Source organism: Martes martes (genome assembly GCF_963455335.1).
Source record: "Martes martes genome assembly, chromosome: 8".
Classification (NCBI taxonomy): domain Eukaryota; kingdom Metazoa; phylum Chordata; class Mammalia; order Carnivora; family Mustelidae; genus Martes; species Martes martes.
In genome coordinates, this window is record NC_137895.1 from 113,877,781 (window position 1) to 113,897,379 (window position 19,599).

Sequence of the window (19,599 nt, forward strand, 5' to 3'; positions counted from 1 at the left end):
TGCATACTGTATTATTCCATTTATAAGAAACTCTAGAAAGAGTAAATCTAATCTCTACTTATCAAAAACAGATCATTAGTTGCTTGGGCTAGACTAGAGGAGGACTGACTGAGATGAGGAACAAGAGAACTTTCTGGGATGATGGAAATGTTCTATAGCTTAACTGTGGTGGTGGTTACACATGCATGTAAATATGTGAAAACTCATTAAAATGTATATGCATAATGATGAACGTAAATTATACCTCAATAAAGTTCATTCACACACACACAAAATGGTACAATTTCAACTTTTGTCTTAGGATTGCCCCAATCTATGCCACAAGAACATATTATGTATTAAGAATACATACAACCATCTTCTTAAAAATATTCCCAACTAAATGAATGAATCTGTATGAAAATCTGTGGCCTGCACATTGCTTATGGTATTCAAATATAGAATAAAAAGTTTAGCTTCCTCGGGGTTGGGTTCTTTATGTTATCCAAAAGAATAGCATGGGGGACATTTTCCTTAAAGTTCATGTCCTTACTACATATAAAAGTAATACGGTAAGGTCTCTCTCTATAAAATGCCCCTTAAAGAGTCCAAGGCAGCCTTCCTCAGGCTGAAAGAAGCCGTATCACAAATAGCATTAGGATACTGTTCTATTACTGACTTAACAAAGAGCCTTGTCCTTAAGGCCAGAACAACTAAGCAATATCTAGTCAAAGCTATAGAAACAAAGAATAAATTTTATAACCAAACCCTTTTAGACTGAAGTTATATTAGAGTTAATATTGGACAAAGAGAATAAGAAATTGTCAGCTGATGTAAGATATATTTAAAACAGACTTAATCTAATAATGTAAATAAAGATTTAAACAAACAGATATGAAGCACAGTGCTTTATACTCCTCATTTAACATTCCCGGCTCTGAGATTATCCTACCTACTTTACACATGGGGAAATTCAAAGGGAGACTAAACAACTTGGTCAAGGTGACTCAGCTAGTAAATGACAGGATAACCTACACTCTTAACCACCCTGTTTCTCTTAAGAAAGAAATGAGAATGAACGAGAGAAAGAGAGAAACAAACAAACAAACAAACAAACTCTATATAAGAAAGGCGAACTCCAGATGCACTAAAGACTTAAATACAAAAGGTAAAATTATAGAACTATTAGAAGAAAACATAGGAAAATATCTTTGCAGTTTGTGGATCAGGAAGGACTTCTACTGCCCACAAATAAAAAAATTTAAGTACATTAAAGTTAAGGATTTGTGTACCACTTTCAAAGTCAACACATGCTGACACACTGGGAAAATATTTGCCATGTCTAAAACCACCAAGGGATTATGACCTCAGATAGAGGATTCTGGGAAACCAAGAAAAAATGGAAACCCAACCAAAAAGAAGGGCAAAGGGTATGAATAGGCCAGACATGAGAAGGCAAACTCAAACAGCTAGCAAGAATCTGAAGACATAATCAACCACCCTGGTAAACAGAGAAATGTATCACAGCACAAAACCATAGGATTCCACTTAACAACAGTTAAATTAGCAAGATGTAGGACATTCTACAATACCAAATGCTGACAAAACTGGGAAAAAGTAAAAATTCGTATACAATGTTGGTGAGGGCAAAAATTGGTGTAGCCATTTCAGAAATAATCTGGCATAATTTGGTGATGTTAAATATGTGACTAACCTATTATACAGCAATACCACACCTGGATATGTATATCCAGAAAAACCCTTCCATAGCCATTAGAAACATGTATGAAGATGTTTATCCACATTATTTTACTCAAGAGTTGGAACCAACCTGGGCATCCATCATTAGGGGAACCGGTAATTTGTGCTACATGCAAACCATGAAATATTAGACAGTTAGAACCAAAGAACTAGAAGTGCATAGAGCAACATGAACAAATATCAAACAATGCTTAGTGAAGAAAATAAAATACATAGCAAAATAGCAGCTATACAGATGTAAAACACACATTACTTTACAAGGATAGAGACATAACCAGGAACATACATAAAACATACTAGATTGGGTGCAAGTAGTCCTTGTTGAGATTGAGAATGAAGAGGAAAAATTATAATCCAAATAATGAGAGAATTCCTTTAAACAATACAAACCTAACTTTGTTGTCTGAAATGTTTTAAGTGATACAGTAATGCCAACTATGAAATTTGATAAATTTATGCAAATGGTTAAGAAATCCCTTTTCCTGGGATGACTGAGCATTCCTTACAATACCTCTAGGTTTTAACCATGATATATTTGAAAATTCATGGCATTTAGTTCTTCCTTGTTGCCATCATAGATAAACATGTTCAAATAGCCTAATAAAAGGAAAACTGAGCTATGAACCTGAAAAGCTGTAACCTAGTCCAAGCTAACTAGTAGAAGGAACTTGGCAAAGTCATTCTACCTCCTTGAATGTTTGCTTATCTGCAAAATCAAATTTGAATGATTCTCCAAATCTCTCCAGCTCTAAAATTATTATTTTCCTAATACTTATTTATGGAATTATTGGAATTATTCTCTCTCTCTCCCAACTGTTTACCCCTGCCCCCACAAAAACAACAACAACAAAACAAAACAAAACAAGATCAAAAGAGATTTAGAAAAGTGATATAGCAATAAGAATGAATAGCAACCTAGCTTCTCAAGGTAGGAAGGAGAAAACACTAAAGAGATACAGTGATTTTCACAGCCTGTTCAAGTATGTAAGGCAGAGTATTTCAGCCCTAGTTCAATCTACTTTCTGAAGGATTTACCACATGTCACTATTACCTCTTCTAAAATGTAAGTTAAAGTCTCTAGTAGAATTTCTACTTGAAGGCCCTAAACTTCAACTGATCTATATCAGTTTTCAGTTAAAAAAATATGATCTCATAAGATCCCTTCCATACTAAACATGTAACATTCCAAGAGAAAAATGAATTTTTAAATTAACAGACCAGTCATACTCTGAGCATTTAACAAAAAGTCAAGTATTCAATTAGAAGTGAGGATTAAATGGGGATAAATGGGGATAATTTTCCTTAAGAATAAGGAAAATTAGAATATATCAGAGGTTGGTAACCATGAATGGTAACTGAGATATCTAAAAAATAACAGTATCACATATCATAAAAAGAAAATTGACACCAGAATATTAAAGATATCTAAAAACCAAATTAAGATAGTTATAATACCTAAAAATTTGAAATTATATTTTAAAGGGGAAAATGGAAGACTTGCAATATTCTTAGAATACAACAATAAATATGAGAAATTGACATCATTCCCTTATTTATCTTCCATTCACATTTAATTTTAAATATGGGTGGGGAAGGGGGGGTGGGAATTAAGAGGTCACAAAACATCTGTTACTAATAATTCCAGCACACATGTAGTTGTTCCTGCAAAAGAGATGATGAAGTTGTTTGCAGGCTGCCATACTATATTGTCTCCTACCAACAGCCATAGTTTATACTCAAACTCAATGTATCAAGTCTCAATAAATACATAAAATTGTCTACATGGACAGATATGTGCAACCTCTATAAATATAGTAGGCATGGATTAAATAACAGGAAGGTGTTTGAAGAAATAAATGAGATAAAGATAAATTTTAAGAGAATGAAAAAATGACATTTCATAGCTATAATACAAGTATAGATTTACATTTGGCTGTTTTGCTTTATAAAAAGCGAATCTTTCAATTTATCTATACCTACATGATATACTTCAAAATATGTTTTAACAAAATTAATGAATTGAGTTCTAAATACTAAAATTTTTTTCTCTGAAAACAATCATAAGGGATATTCTAATTAGAGAACACAGTTATACTTAAGTGTTATAGAATATTGCCATCTTTTAAGCAACCCAGTTCCATGTTAACAAGCAGTATAACCCACCTCCCTCAAGGTTAAAAGTCAGGACATGATCATATACACCACACTGAAAATTTTTATTAGTTAAAAATGATGTCTTAAGAATGTTTCCTCTAGGAATACAATTCTGAAAACCCTATCCCATCCAAAGGAGTTTATTTCCTAAAGCAATGTATGTCTAATAGATTACATTTTAACTGGGGTTACTAAAAACTTGTTTTTTAGATATATATATCCATTAATCTTCTTTCAACTTACATCTAGTTAAATATTTTACTAGTAATATACACAAAATATAGGCTTCTAAAAAGTGTTTTCAAAAACTTTTTATTTCCTAATCAGGCACTTTTCTAGTTTAAGATTTTTAAGATTTTAACAATGAACTTTTATTCTAGCTCCGGTCTCAATTAGAGAAGAACAGACATTTCCCCATAAGTTAATGATCATGCTGCAAACATTAAGAAACCTTTTCCAATCCCAAATACCATTCCACAATTTCATCAAGTCCTCTAAACTTTCATTGCACTTTTACATACTAATGCATATCTTCCAACATCCCAAGATTTTTCTTCTTCTCTACTACAATTCAATACAGGTAGTTGAGAGTAGTTAATAGAATTCCACATGATGTTCCATCAGTGTTTACATATGGCTCTAATCACATGCTTAAAAGTAATTTATACAGGGGAAAGCAAAAAAAAAAAAGAAGGAGAAAAAACAATAAAAACACAATTATGGGATATAATTATGTTATTTTTAAAGTATCATTCCCAATTTGGTAGAACTTTCTCACTTCTCACCAAATGCTTCAAAGCAACTAAAATTGCAAACAGAGGGTACAAACTTTCAAAAATACTATAAACTAAAGAAAGAAAAAATAATGAAATATTCCATGTGCTTTTACAACAGGCTCATCTTAACAAATGATTGATGCTCTCAGTTTATAAGATACTTCAAGTTTGCTCCATGCCACAATCATAATACATTATGGCTTTGTGGTAAACTTCCCCATTTCATAAAAGTAGTAAATGAATCACACCTATTACTACTGAGCTCTAAGAATTAAGTGAACACCAAATTCAAGAAACATCTGTCAGGAAATGTAAAACTATATTTATACATACATATACACAAACACACACACACTCTTGAAAAACAATGACATTCTAAAATGAGAAATCACACAGGATTACCTGGTAATTCAGGTAATTCCTACTTAATTCAAGATAAACAGTATTACTATTGCATTATGATACTACTATTGGTGCATTTAATGAAACACCATTAAAAATAATTTGGCAAAGAAATATTTCTAACATTTGACCTAACGAAAGTCTTCCAAAAGTTTACAGTTATATTAGTTGTAGACACACACCAAAAATATTACTAAATACACCAAGTCTCATGCAATTTTTTTACGTGAAAGTTATAATAACCAATTTACACACTTTGAAAAGAATTCATGAATACAAACATACAATAATTATCAAACCACAGATAATTTTTTGCTGCATTTAAAACATCAAAGCTAACATATTTCTTAATTTACGGTTGACAAATCTAAAACTTCTATACACTACCTGATTCTTAATTAGAAGGGAAAGGAAAAGATAAAATCTAAAAATCATTAACATCTGAGTGGCTGCTGATTAACACCTTCTTTAGTTGTTGTTTGCCCAATCCATGTATATAGTTTAAGTTTCCATAAGTTATGGGAAGATAATTAGAAAATATTACCAATCAATTAATTGCAATTTTTCTTAACCATATTTAACAGTTTACATCTTTAAACATCTAAAATACATGTCTTCAGGGAATCTTACAACGAATAAAAAAGGTTAAAAATACAGTGAATATGCAAAATAAATACAGGCCAATCATCACATATTCTTTTCCAAACCTAACAACATAAAAACAAACAAACAAAAAAAGTAGTAATATAAGTGGTCTAAAGCAAGACTAAATTGATAGCAATACCAATCTCAGTATTTAAAAAGCTCAAATTCATAAAATTGTTCAAGTTAAAACATTTCTATTTCTTTCCATCTTAGCAAACCGGAAAATGTTTATGCCTAATTTACCCAGCGCTAGTTTTAAGCAACACGAAGACCCAGAATTACACCAAAGGTCCCTATTAATGCAGAGGTCCCAATCAACAGGAGATAGAGAGACTTATGGTGCTACTATACCAATAATCATTTTTTGTTAGCATCCTCTACTGGTGGTTTCCAAAGACAGCAAGTGGAAATGGTGCAAATGACAGAAAAATATGTACCTGCTATTTCATCTAAAGTGAATTAATCAGCATGTGGTCATTAGTAACTAGAGCACATTTCTCCCCCCCTCCAAAATGCATACATACTTACATACAAAAACCACGCAGAATAGAAGTGGAAAATCAGAAGACATATTTTTAAAATACAACAAACAAAGCATGACATTACAAATGGTAAAAATCAATTCTACGTAATTCTAATGCCACTCCTTTATACATGACTAACATCATCACCGTAAAGTTACTACCTAATGTTTGATGCTTTGGCCAAGCCTTGCTCAGTTGGTTTACCCCTGTCAAGTTATATTACTTGATTCTCCCACTAATATCCTACTCTGCAGATATATTCCAGAAAGGAAATTAAAATGTTTCACTGGAGGCTTAGCAGTAAAATCTGCATATCTTATTTTTAAATGAACAAAAAATTATTTACATATAAATAACAACATAAACTATCTCTAATGCTATCATCCACTATATACATCGTTTATTCCCTCATTAAAAAGATTTAAGAGTTATCTTTCATGCAATTCTCTCCAATAAACAACTGCAACTTAAATATGACTGCGTTGCTAAGAAATATTAACCAGCACCTATTCTGAGGTTTCACAACACAATGGCATATAACTTCATTTTTAATCTGTAAATTATAAGGCTTAATCAAATAGCATGGCTGTAATCATCGGCAATGCATGAAATGCATTTGAGAACAAAAAGAAATACAAGGACAGAGCCAAAAGTGATGAAAATGGAAGATACCTGTAGTAGTACGGTGCTATCTTAAACACCTTTTGTTTTCTGAGAGTAATGCATACTGCAGACAAGACATTTTGTGCTAAACAGCCCAAATCTGTTTTTCTAATATTAAACACAAAGGAAAAACACTGACAGCAAGCGTGGTAAATAAATCCCTCCCTTGAGAATGAAAGCAGCAGACAGGAGGGGGCTGACATACATGCAGGAGAAAACTAAACACCATCTTTTTTCTACCTGCACAAGTTGCCATTTGCTGCAGCGATCGAGAACCTCTTTTTCCTGTTGATTTCAAGTACCTTTCAGGAAAGCTTTTTCCCCCTTAAGTCATCTGTTGATATGCCTTATGAGTGTAATATTCATATCACAGGATCTTTAGGAGAAAAATCCATTCTTTCCCGTTCAGGTAAACATGTTTACAGCAGCTGCACAGACGCTGGGTGGTTCAGACTCACATGTCACACACATGTCGTCAGCAACAAGAAAAGCCCCTTTCTCTGGCGATGAACATTTTAAATAAGGTAAAAAGCGAGCAGCCCTTTCCGAAGCAACTTACCTTTCATAAAGCCACATCAGCAACAGTGGCAACAGCTCAATATAGCACACTATTTGACGCTAAAACAGGAAATTAAAATTGCAATAGCCTATGCTCCGCTCCTTGCTGTAACAAGTCATCTCTCCACAATGACGATACCAAATATTAGTTATCAGTCATAACTAACAGACGTCTTTAAAACGCAAATGTTTATTTGTATAGCTAAAATCATTCATGAAAGCAGTGATTTTAATGTCGGCTCAAATATATTAAAAATATTTTTACGATTGGAAGGAAACATCTTGAAACAGCTAAAAATCTTCGTATCTGCTTCTAGACAGGAAATCCCACACAAAATCTAAAATTGCCAGGAAAGGTTACAAAACCTCGCGTTTCGCATCCCAGAGGGGAGGGAGAAAGGGAGCCCAGCAGCTGGGGGTGGGGCGGGGGGAGCGCGAGAGAGTTTTTACTTAAACACGTATTTCCTCATTTTCTGGAAGAAACAGCGTTCCCATTATAGGCGCATTTATTTCCCTACAGTTAAAAACTCGTTTCAAAAATAACGTAGGAACCAAAACGAGCCCCTCGGTCCGAAATGTACGTGTAATTCCTTATATAGACTCGGCTGCAGTCAGCGGCAGGGCCGTTGCCGCCCATTATTATACAAACAGGTACCGGGCCGGCGCGGGCGGGGTACCTCGCCCCGCGCTCCCGCCGCCCCCGGGCGGAGAAGTCTCGCCCCTCTCGCCACAGGAACTGTCCAGACAATAACAATCAGCAGACATTTCGCTGCTGAACAAGAGGGAGAGAGAGCACAGAATCGCCCCCAAGATAAGCAGAAATACAATCAACTTACACCGTCTCTCCAAACTGGAAAAGGCGACTGTGCAACAACAACCACATGTTCGGGTCTTGCTCTCTCTTGCTGTCTCTCTCTTTCTCTTATTTATTTATTTATTTTTAACTCTCACGCCAGGCAGAGGGGTGTGTATTGCCCGGGCACATCAGCACAAATCAATAAACACTGCAGCTGCAGCGACAGCAGCAGACCCGTGCGTCCGTCCGTCCGTCTGCCCCCTCCCCCACCCTCCTTCCACCCGAGACCAAGAGCGCCATCCAAGCTCCATTATCCGGCTTCAGCGCTCCGTGCGTCCGGCCCAGGTAACAACTTCCCCAAAAACCGAAAGAGAAAAATGAGAGGCGTACGCACAGAACCCCCATCCCAGCGCGGAGAAGGAGTCTCCCCCGGGGAGGGGGGATCTGTCTGTGGTGCTTCCCTGTCTCTAAGACCAGGTAACAACTCCACAAACACACCCGCTGCCCAGCTCGCCGCCATCCACAGATCTCCCACAGCAGCAAGTAGGTGCCCACTCCTGCCCCATCTCCCCTGCCGCCCCACCAGCTCCCCACCGAACGTAGACCTCACTCGCGGGGCTCGCCTCGGCGTCCCCAGCCGGGGGCCCGCGGCACGGTGGCCGGAGGCGCGGGGGAGGTGGGGCGCTTAGGGACCCGCGCCTCCGCTCGGCTAATCCCCATTCCGCTAGCGCGCCTTGCCGGCCGGTCACAACTTTACCGCCGCCGGCCGAGCCCGGTCCGCCAGCGGCGCGCACCGCCGGCGCCCGCGCACACGCGCGCACGGACGACACGCAGCCCGCGGCCGCCGCGTCTCGCCGCCGCCCGCCGCGCGCCCGCAGCCCAGCCCGGCTGGAACCGCGGGGCCCGAGCGACGGCGCCGGCCGGGGCCGCGGCGCGCGGAAGCCACTTTGCACGGTCAGCGCCGGCCACAAGTTTGTTCCTCGGCTCCCGGGGGCCTCCGCGCTGAGGGAGAATAACGCGGAGGGGGCTGAGAGGAGGGGGAGAGGGGAGGCGCCGAGGGGCAAAAGAGTGGGGAAAAGTGCGAAAAGAAGCAACAGCCGCTCCACCCGGGACCAGAAAAGTGGCCGGCCGCGTCCCGGCCGCCCGCCCTGCGCCGGGGATGCGGCGGCTAACGGTCCAAGGAGGCGGCAGGGGCGGCAGGAGCCGCTAGGCGGAGAGAGACCAGGTAAGAGACATAACGGTTCAGGGAGAGCGAGCGGCCGCGGCGCGGCTCCGGCAGCGGCAGCAGCGGAGGGGGGCAGAGAGCACTACTTTCTACTTTCCCACTCCACTTTGCCCGTCCCTGCCCCGGCCGCCCCCAGCCCGGCTCGCCCCCCTCACCCCCGGGGGCGCCCCGGCTGCCCGGCTCCCCCTGACTCCGCCGCTCCCCGGTCCCCTCCGCCACTCACCGTTATTGCGCCGCGGGTTCGCCTGCTTTCTGCGCTTACACCTGGGGCCATCCGCCATGATCCTCTCGCTTGTGTCTAAATGCTCGAGTCACCTCCTCCCCCTCCCTCCCCCTTCCCCCCCACCCCTCCGCCTCCACCCCTCCCCCCTCCCCACCGCACCTGGTTTACGACACTCGCGGCTTTACGACATCACCTTCCTTACACCTAGAGCCGCTCGCTCTACGGCCGGAACCTCGTTGCTAGGGAGAGGACGGTTTGCGGCAACCGTAGAAGCAGCTGAGTTTGAATTGAGGGGAGAGGGAAAAGTTTCCCTCAGGTGTCGTGGGATGGGGGAGGGGGGCGTTGGGAAACTGTGGAGACGCGGTCTGAAGGGCGGCAGGCAGTTGGAGTGAGAAAGGTAAAGTAGGAGGCTCAGCAGCATTGTGCTTCTTGAACTGGCCACACCCGCCGCGGCTGCCTGGGGCGCGGACGGGTCTGGCTGATCGCTCTCAGGACCCGGTACCCTCAGAGCTGCCCCCTCGCAGTGACAGGAGCAACCTGTGCTCCCGCTTGGTCAAGGTTGGGCTCCGCTCCCACGCAGCGTGTGTTCTCTCAGCGCATGTTGGGGCGCGGGAGAGGGTCGTGCTCTGGGCTACCCGGGGAGTTCCCAAGCGTAGAGGGAGGGCAGGTTCGGGGAACATAGGGACTGATTTGGAAAGCTTGGCCTCTGACGGCGAGGATTCGCGGCGTTACGGAGAGACTACCTGACCCCGCAGTTCTGACTCCCTTGCCTTACACGGACGCATGGTTTTCCCCCAAGCGAACAGGGATGGGAAGTGGCTTCAATTAGATAAAACTTCAGCTGGACCGAAAGAGAGGCGAGAAGTTCCTCTTGCAGGCAACACCGGCGGTGAAGCAGAATGAGTAATACCCACACGGCCCCTGTCTCACTTCCTCATCCGCACCAGGCTCTCACCTGCTGTCACCTCGGCCTCCCCCGCCCCGCCGCGGAGCTGTGGGCCCTCCTCCCTGCTTTCCCCTTAGAGTAGACAGAGAGCGGAGGCGCTGAGACGTAGAGTTAAGGTACTAAGGGGCCATGATTTACTACCTAAATGGGCAGTTATCGCTGAATAGGACCTTAAGGCAAGAAACAAGGGCTGACAAATGTCTTTGACATTGATAGATTGCTGATCTTATCTCAAGTCTCTCACTTTATACAAGTTTGGGGATTTCTGAAAGACCGTATAGATAACACTACAAATAGCAAGAAAGTCAGGTCTTCCGTATTCAGTAGGATTTAGCTTTCCCTCCCACCCCTCCCTCTTCCCCCTTCAGATGAGGACATATCTTTGCTACCAGCTTTATAGAATAAATGAGCTGTATTTCAAGAAATTTAGCTGTAAATTAACAATGTAAAAGTTACTGATGGAGGGGCGCCTGGGTGGCTCAGTTGTTAAGCATCTACCTTCAGCTGGGGTTCTGATCTTAGGGTCCTGGGGTCGAGCCCCGCATAGGTCTCAGCGGGAAGCCTGCTTCTCCCTCTCCCATTCCCCCTGCTTGTGTTTCCTCTCTCGGTGTGTCTCAGTCAAATATATAAATAAAATATTTTTTAAGAAGTTACTGATAGAGAAATTGAGAAAACTGAAATGTGACATAGAGTATTAGAAATAAGTCACCCAGCACGATGCTGTCACATAGTAGGTGCTCAATAAATTTGTAATTTTTGCCATGCCTATGGCAAGATTATTATATTAAAATCATCTTTTAAACACTCTAGAATTTTAGAATATCCATTAATAATCTCTTCAAACCTTTCAACTGAAATAAATTTACATCTGAAGTCTGGTAATTTAAAATTAGAAAGTTTAATCCTGAATATAGATGAAAATTTTCTCTCCCACATTTTCTTTGGCATTTTGAGAAGTGAATGCATTATTTATTAGTGCATGAAATGTGACTGTAAATATTCTTTGCTATACATTATGTCTATATATCTACTCATCCTCATGCCAAAACCAGAATTATTACTCTTAATGATCATTTTAAGAACAGGCAGTCCTCAATTTCCTTAACACCACGTTAACTGAACTTGTGTATGTCCGAACCAGAACCATGTCCATGTTTCGCTTGGTTCAAGCAGTAATTTTTTCCTACCTCCTAAAAGCTGTACAGTGTTCTTCAGTTGCCTTCTGAATCCAGCAATTCCTCCCACCACACACAACTTTTTTTTTATAGCTACCCTAATTTCCAGTCAGAAAGGGGGAAAAAAAGAATTTCTAAGTAGAAAAGTGTGTAGCACACATTCTATCTACTCTTAAACTTAGGAAATATTGCTCCTGTCCTTTTCTCTTTCTGAAGTGTCTGTCCTATACCTCCCTATTAAGCTTCCTTTAATATTCATCCTCACCTTAAAGAGACAAAGGGACAAGTAGGTAGTTACTGTCTTCCTTGCTTTAATGGTTACTGGTTTAGTTGGTTTGGGCTAGACTTTTTTTGTTGTTCATTTCTGTGCCCTCAGGACCTAGTGGAGTACCTGGTTACATAGTAGATGCTCAATAGGGAAATATTTCTTAAATTAATATTCTTGACCTTTCCTATATAAATTGAGGATTGTTTATCTGCCTTCATCACATTAGTTGTTAGGAACAGTTGAAATCATGGATGTAAAAGCTAAATACTGTCATTTATATCTTGCCTTATTTTGAAACTAATTGATTTTGATTTTAGTGTCTCCATAATGGTTTTCCCCAAATGATTAACTCTGCTCACTCCTGTATTTTAAATATGCATAGGAAATACTGATGTCCTAAATCTTCTAATACAAAATTTCAGTTTTGTAAAATTCTGGAATAATGATATATATTACAAATTGAATATTTGATTAATACATTTTGTTCACTGTAACGTTCCCAAAATTGTTGAAATCTAGACTGAAAAGAAAGCAGACGAAAGTAAATCTCAGAATAAATCGCAGCCTTATGCATATGTGATGGTCGCTTCTTATCTCTTAAAAATAACTAAATAATTGGAAAAAAACTTTAGAATAAATTTAGAAAAGGGAGAACTTTATTAAACTTTATTAAAGCTTAGCTTTATTTAGTCAATTATACCTCAGTAAAAAATTTAGGTTCATTTACATCACCGTGGTGGGCATACTATTAAGAGTTTAACATGTATCTTTTATCATTGGTTTTAGTTATTATAGTGTCCTTATACAGTATTTATTCAATATATGTACTTCTAATTTAAGTGTAAATGAAATGTTTATATTCTGCCACTAGTGTGCACTGGGATTGAAATTCTAGTGTGCACATGTGCTGAAAGAGGTATTCTGGTAAAAATGAATATTACAATCTTTTTTAAATTTATAAGGAAAACAAATGGATAGAATATTCAATACTGAGTTTTTTCCTATAAATTTTTTTCTATAAATTTTTCATAAACCCTTTGCACCTGCTATTTGCTTTCCATGTACAGTTCATGTATAAGTTAGGATAAAATTTGACATAAAATTCTTTTGAATTTAAAATGTAGATATTTCATGGTGTTCTACATCAAGCATATGATTTTCTCGTACCTCACTTCCTGAACATATTTGGGAAGTATAACTTATGATTTTATAATCTCCATCAAAATAAGAAGTTCGTTGTTTTCATTGGAAGATAACATTAATTGCATCAGGTAAATTAATTACATTACCATGTAATTTTAATTTTAGAGCTTTGAAAGAAAAAGAATAAATTTGACATAGGTTACCCATCAAAGTACAGAATTTAGAAGTCCCGTAATGTTGCCCTTCATTCCTTAGCTCAGTAGTGACTCTGGACATGGAGTTCACAATGAGACAAAAGAGGGCAATGGTAGTTTAACTGCTGCAGTTTGACCAAATTCTACAGTCGCTGAGTCAGGAAGGAAACATGACTACAGAGTGATCCAGAACCAACAGCTGCCTTTGGGACCCACACCAACTCTTCTGATAAAGTCTTCCAGGAGGTAATAATAGGGACAAATGGTTTCCCCAAACCTCCATGTGGTTTTATTATATATTGCACCATAAAATGGTTTTTCCCTCTTGGGTATAAGTCTCCTATTTTTAATATAAGTCAACGAAATGATAACACACAGATCTTCTTATTTTTTTCAGGAACATGTCTAATACAGACAGATGTAAGTATAAATAAATGTAGAAAAATATGTTTAGAGGGTGTTAATGAACATCCAAAAACTAAAACTAATCTTTCCATAAAATCACAGTAATTAATATGATTGTTTTCAAAGTCTGCCTTCATGGAAGATAGTTTCTTTTAGAACATGTATAACATTTTTTTTGTATACTTGACAACTATAGGTAAATTAAAGAGCTACGTGCATATTCTGGATTTCAGTGAATTTACCTTATCAGGGATCTGATACCTGGTTTCTACTGCTGATTTTCCCCCCTCTTGTCTCCATGTATGTCTTTTCTGTGGCATCTTGACTTTTTTTTTAAAGCAGCTGACTAGTTCTGTGACAGAGTATAGCTATTTCATTGACCTATAGTCCACAGATCCTCAGTTACAGTCACTGCCACTTTTTATTCCTTGGAGTATATATATATTTTTAAATATTAGCACTCAGTAAAAGGTTTTCAATGTCCCACAGTTGTGTTAAGCTCACATGAAAAAGTTGGCAATAAGAAACACCCTGTGTTCAAATATATCCACAACTTTAAGATCCTTGATCAGACCCTTCTCATTCTTTCATATGCCTCTATTTCTAGCTCACTCTCTTTATCCTAATTATGTAAATAGATCACAGACTCTGCCCCTCTTTACTGGTTTATGTTTTAATCATTCTCTTCATCTTTCTTTGTGCCAGGTCTAACATATCTATTTGGATCAATTCCTTTCTCTCTTTGTTCAAAGTATTTTGAGTCTGTAAAATGCTTTGATTTTTCATATTCTGGTTTTTCTTTGTCCCTCAAAGTCCATTCTCTGCATTTCTATGTTCTTAGAGGCTAATTTTTATGGACCACAACACCCAGGATCCTTTGCCTTCTGGTTTCTGTTTGGTTTCAACCAATTTGGAGGCCTTGGCAAATGATCACAGGAAGGAAAGAGAGGGAGGTCAGGATATTTATTTCACCTTCCACCATACTCCCCCCCCGCCTGTTTGTGGCTTTTGGCAGTAACTTCATTCCTCTACCTAAGGCCATGATTCTAGTCATACAACCCTATCTCATGGCAATAGGTCTTGGCAAGTTCCAGCAACTGCTTCCCTTTGTCCCTTCAGGCCTAGGGATGGCAATGGTGTCCTTGTATTATGAGTCCTTGGGTACTTTATTCCTTATTGGTTCCCCTAAAGCCTGCCCACATCTCTGTAAATAGTCTCTTCATCAAACTCTCTTCAGTTTACTCTTTGAGTGTGCCATTTGCTTCCTGCCAGGCCCCTCAGTACTATACATAGAGAAATAAAATATATTTACCCTTATTTATTAATCCAGAATTTTATTTCTGTTGATCACAACACTAAAGTTTGAATATGATATAAATATATCATTCAGTGACTAAGTATATACTCATGCACTGTGTGTACATGCAAAATCTGAGAAATACTTAGAAATATACCAGAGTCTATTATATAGTAGTTATTCAGTAACTATTTGTCGAATGAAGGCCTCTGTGCTAATGATATGAAATCTAAGAGAGACTACTTTTATATACTTAAAACATGAAGGGGAAAAGAAAATCTTAATACCACAGTATTAAGGTGGAGATAGCTGGTTGTCTCCAGTATGTTTCTTCTTAATAATGGAAACCTCCCCTGCTACCCATGGCCACTTGAATGGTCTTTTCATGAATCTAGGTGTTACTGTGCTACTCAGTTCTGGCCAGTGAGATATAAGTGGAGGTGATGTGTGCAATGTTGAGGAAGTCTGTCCTTCAAAAGGAGATGGTTCACCATTCTTTCTCTTCTTGCTGGTTGGAATCATAACTGCTAGCTAGAGCTTCTTAAGATTACGAAAGGTAGAGCAACAAAATTGAAGGGGCCCGAGTCCTTGACACAATAGAATACCATAACTAACCCTGGACTTCTTACTTCCAGATATCTTTTATTTAGAGAGAAATAAACATATCTTCTTTAAGCCACCGTTATCTTAGATTTCCTGTTGTAGGCAGCCAAAGTTAATCCTGTTTGATATAGGTATTGAGTTTCCTATTGTTACGGCAAAAAATTATCACAAAGTTAGTGGCTTAAAATAACATCCATTATCTTACAGTTCTTGAAGTCAGAAGTCCAAAATGGGTCTCACCAGGCTAAACTCAAGGTTTTGGTAGGATTAGTTTCCTCCAGAAGGCTCTAGGGGGGACTCTTTCCTTACCTTTTCTAGCTTCTAGGGGCTACCCACATTCCTTGGCTTATGGCCCCTTCCTCTGTCTTCGAAGCCAGCAACATTGGGCCAAGTTCTTCTGCTGTCAGCTTACTAGTTCTTTATATTTCTGTGTCCCCCTTCTATTTTTAAGGGCATTTGTGATTAAATTAGGTCCACTCAGATAATTCAGAATATCCCCACATTTCAGGATCAGCTGATCAGCAAACTTAATTCCATCTGCAACCTTAATTCCTACATAATCTAACATATTCACAGGTTCTGGAAATTCAGGCATAGACATCTTTGGAAGCCACTGTTCTGCCTACCAAAGTATTGCAGGCTTTAAGTTTCATGATTGATAAATATTTTTATTGATTTATTTGTTCATCTTTAATTTATAAACAGCTTTAAAACATTATGGTAATTGGTCATTACTTTTAATGTAACATTTAACATTGTGCCACGTAGGAGTTTTAATAATTATTCATTAGTTCATTTATTTAATTGCTGTTCTTGTGCATATTCTATGTGACAGATGCTATGTGGGGGCTATAAATGCTTCATACACTTCTTGACCTCAAGAAGTGCAGGAAGAAACAGATCGACAAAAAGACTATTTAAATAAATGTCCAGGAGATCTAGTATACAAAGGAGAGACAACTAACCTGAAGTCAAGTAAGTCTTTCTTAGAGAAGGATAGAATTTATTGGGAAAGTGAGGGAAGGCTGTTAAAGGCAGAAGTTACAACATATGCAGACCCCTCCAGATGAAAGTGCGGTGTTTTGGGGGCAGAGGATCCAAGAGAAGAAGAGGATCAAATAAAAGGAATACCTATTCCAGATGAGGCTGCAGAAGTGGGTAAACAGGAACCAGATCACATAAAGATCCTAAGGATTGGGGACCCTGTACTGAAAGCAATTGTAATCCATGAAAGGGTTTTTAAAAAGTCAAGAGTGTCCACATTATATAAGTGTTCTGATGGTGGGGGGATAGCAAGAGGAGCAGAGGAAAAGTGAACAGAACAACATTCATCAAGGGAACTTTAATACAAGTTTTTTCCTCTTGTATAATCATTTATAAAGGAATTACTTAGCCATAACTAAAAGCCATACAAGATGTGCCTGTCCAAAATGAAGCACAGGTGAAGAATAACGTTTTCAGATTATATTAACAAATAGATAATACTATTGTTAAATTGTAAGCAACATAAACCATACTTAATATTTGTGATGTTTATAATAATAAATTGTTTCAGGTTGGGCTCCTAAAACTGTCTTGCTACATGCCAGGCCCTCAAAATTATGTGATAAGTGAATATTTTAAAAGGCTCCAATATAATAATAATAATAACTGTTTTCCCTCTATTATGTTTACAACACCCTAATGCACTAAAGTTAACACCTCCCTGTTCGGATTCTGCTGTCTTCCAAATTACCTTATATACTTCCAAGAAGGCAGACTTCATTTTCTTTCCCTCACATCCTTCAGAGTACCTTGTACACACCACTATTGTAACATTTACCGCTTTTATTATGTTTTACTTCTGTCCTCTCTCCTAGCCTGAAATTTTCATCTTTGTATTTCTGATACCAAAAGCAATGCCTGTCAAACAGGAAGCACACTCAGTAACTATGGAAAAGAGCAGAAGTTTCTGCCGTCTGTGAATCATTCTGGCACAGGCACTTTTGTGAAGAGCAAATAAGATCTTGTATGTCAGGTGTTTTTACATGGTGCCTGGCACGTGATAAACAGAAAACAATAGGTAATACAGCAAAAGCAAATTTTTGGACAAAGATCAGAGCCACGCCTTTCTGTTCCATAAGGCTAAAATATAATTTTTATCCCTGAAAATGTCACTTCAGGCATAGGTGGAATGATTCTAATAAAGGACAAAAGGAAGAGGTGAGATTAACATGTTGTTTGTTTAGCATTAGTCAGAATATTTGTTATATCATGTAGAGATACCGTTGGCCTCCATTAACTATATTATCTAAGGAATTGTCTGCACAGTAAGTAAACTTACTACCCTAGCATAAATAACACTATTTTCAATGTAATTAGATGGCAAGAACATTTTTTAAAATACAAGTTAAAGATTATTATAAAAGAACTATAAAATCTGTCATAGTTTTATTTCCTGGTTTGTGTGGAACAGACACCAATTCAGATAGAAGTTCATGATATTTTTTTTTCCATAGCATCCAAGAGTAGGAGATCAATCAGGTCTCCTAGGTAAAGAGTTGAATCACCTGTAGATAGACAGAGCCTCTCCACCTCTTACCTCTGCATCTCTGCACTTCTGTTTAACTTTCTTTCAGGACTTACCACTGTGCACGAAGGTGGTATCAACTCAAAAGAGGTATGAGAAGACACCTAAATGTGCCCACTATAAAATTACACAATACTTAGAGGAAAAGAAATCATCCCTATTCCTACCCTAAGACTAGTATTATTCAGTGCTTTTTTCACATGTATAGTTTATATAGTTGCAGTAATGCCTAGTTTTTGCCATACATGTATGAGAACTACATGAAATTTAGTATTATGCCTTTTCACTTAACATACCACACACCTTTTCCTATATAGGCACATAACCTTACACTTGAATTTTTTTTTAACTTGACTATAATATTCCTCAAATTGGAATTTACTAAATTTACCATGATTTACTAAACCAGTTACATATTATTGAATATTTGAATCACTTCTATTTTTTGTTTTATGAATAATGAGCACTGTTATAGTATAGTTTTTGTTTTTTTTTTTATCATTTCCTGGGGAAATAGTCTCAGAACTGGAATTATTTAGTCAACAGTAATAAATATGGTTGTATCTTTTTAAACCTATTGTCAGCTTGTTTTTGCAAAGGATCGTACCAATGTATGATGCCACTGGAAATACATGAGCTTGTCTCACCATGATTAAAAAATTTTTGATATTTGTAGCTTATTTTCTAAAGTGGATGAACTTTGCATTCCCACAGTAGGGAGGTTCCTCAAACAGTTAAAAATAGAACTACTCTGAAATCCAGCAATTGCACTACTACGTATTTACCCAAAATGTACAAAAATACTGATTCTAAGGGATACGTGTACCCTAGTGTTTATAGAAACAATTTATCAACAATAGCCAAATTATAGAAAGAGCCTAAATGGCCATTGACTGATGAATGGATAAAGATGTGGATAAAGGGGTGCATATATATCTATATATATCTATATCTGTATATATCATGGAATACTACTCACTCATTAAAAAAGAATGAAATCTTGCCATTTGCACAGCATGGTTGGAGATAAGAGAGTATTATACTAAATGAAGTAAATTGGTCAGAGAAAGACAAACACCATATGATTTCATTCATATGTATAATTTAAGAAACAGAAGAGATGAACATAGGGGAAGGAAAAAAAGGCAAACCAGCAAACAGACTCTTAATTATTGAGAACAAACTGAATGCTGGGGGGAGGTTGAAGTATGAGTTAAATGGGTGCTGGGTATTAAGGAGGGCACTTGTGATGAGCACCCAGTGTTATATTGAAGTGATGAATCACTAAACTTT

At 38.4% G+C, this 19,599-nt stretch overlaps 1 protein-coding gene across 4 annotated transcripts in view; it reads right to left on the bottom strand.

Moving 5' to 3' along the window:
- The window catches only part of ZEB1 (zinc finger E-box binding homeobox 1), a 179,703-nt gene extending 169,918 nt beyond the window's left edge, over nt 1–9,785 (bottom strand). For 2 of the 4 annotated variants that reach the window (XM_080810375.1, XM_080810373.1), the window contains exon 1: nt 9,707–9,785. In XM_080810375.1, the coding sequence (XP_080666501.1) occupies nt 9,707–9,764 (58 nt within the window). In that variant the 5' untranslated portion in view covers nt 9,765–9,785. The remainder of the gene's footprint in view (nt 1–9,706) is intronic. The other 2 variants (XM_080810374.1, XM_080810372.1) reach the window with 1 other exon arrangement.
- Between the last annotated feature and the right edge of the window lie 9,814 nt (nt 9,786–19,599).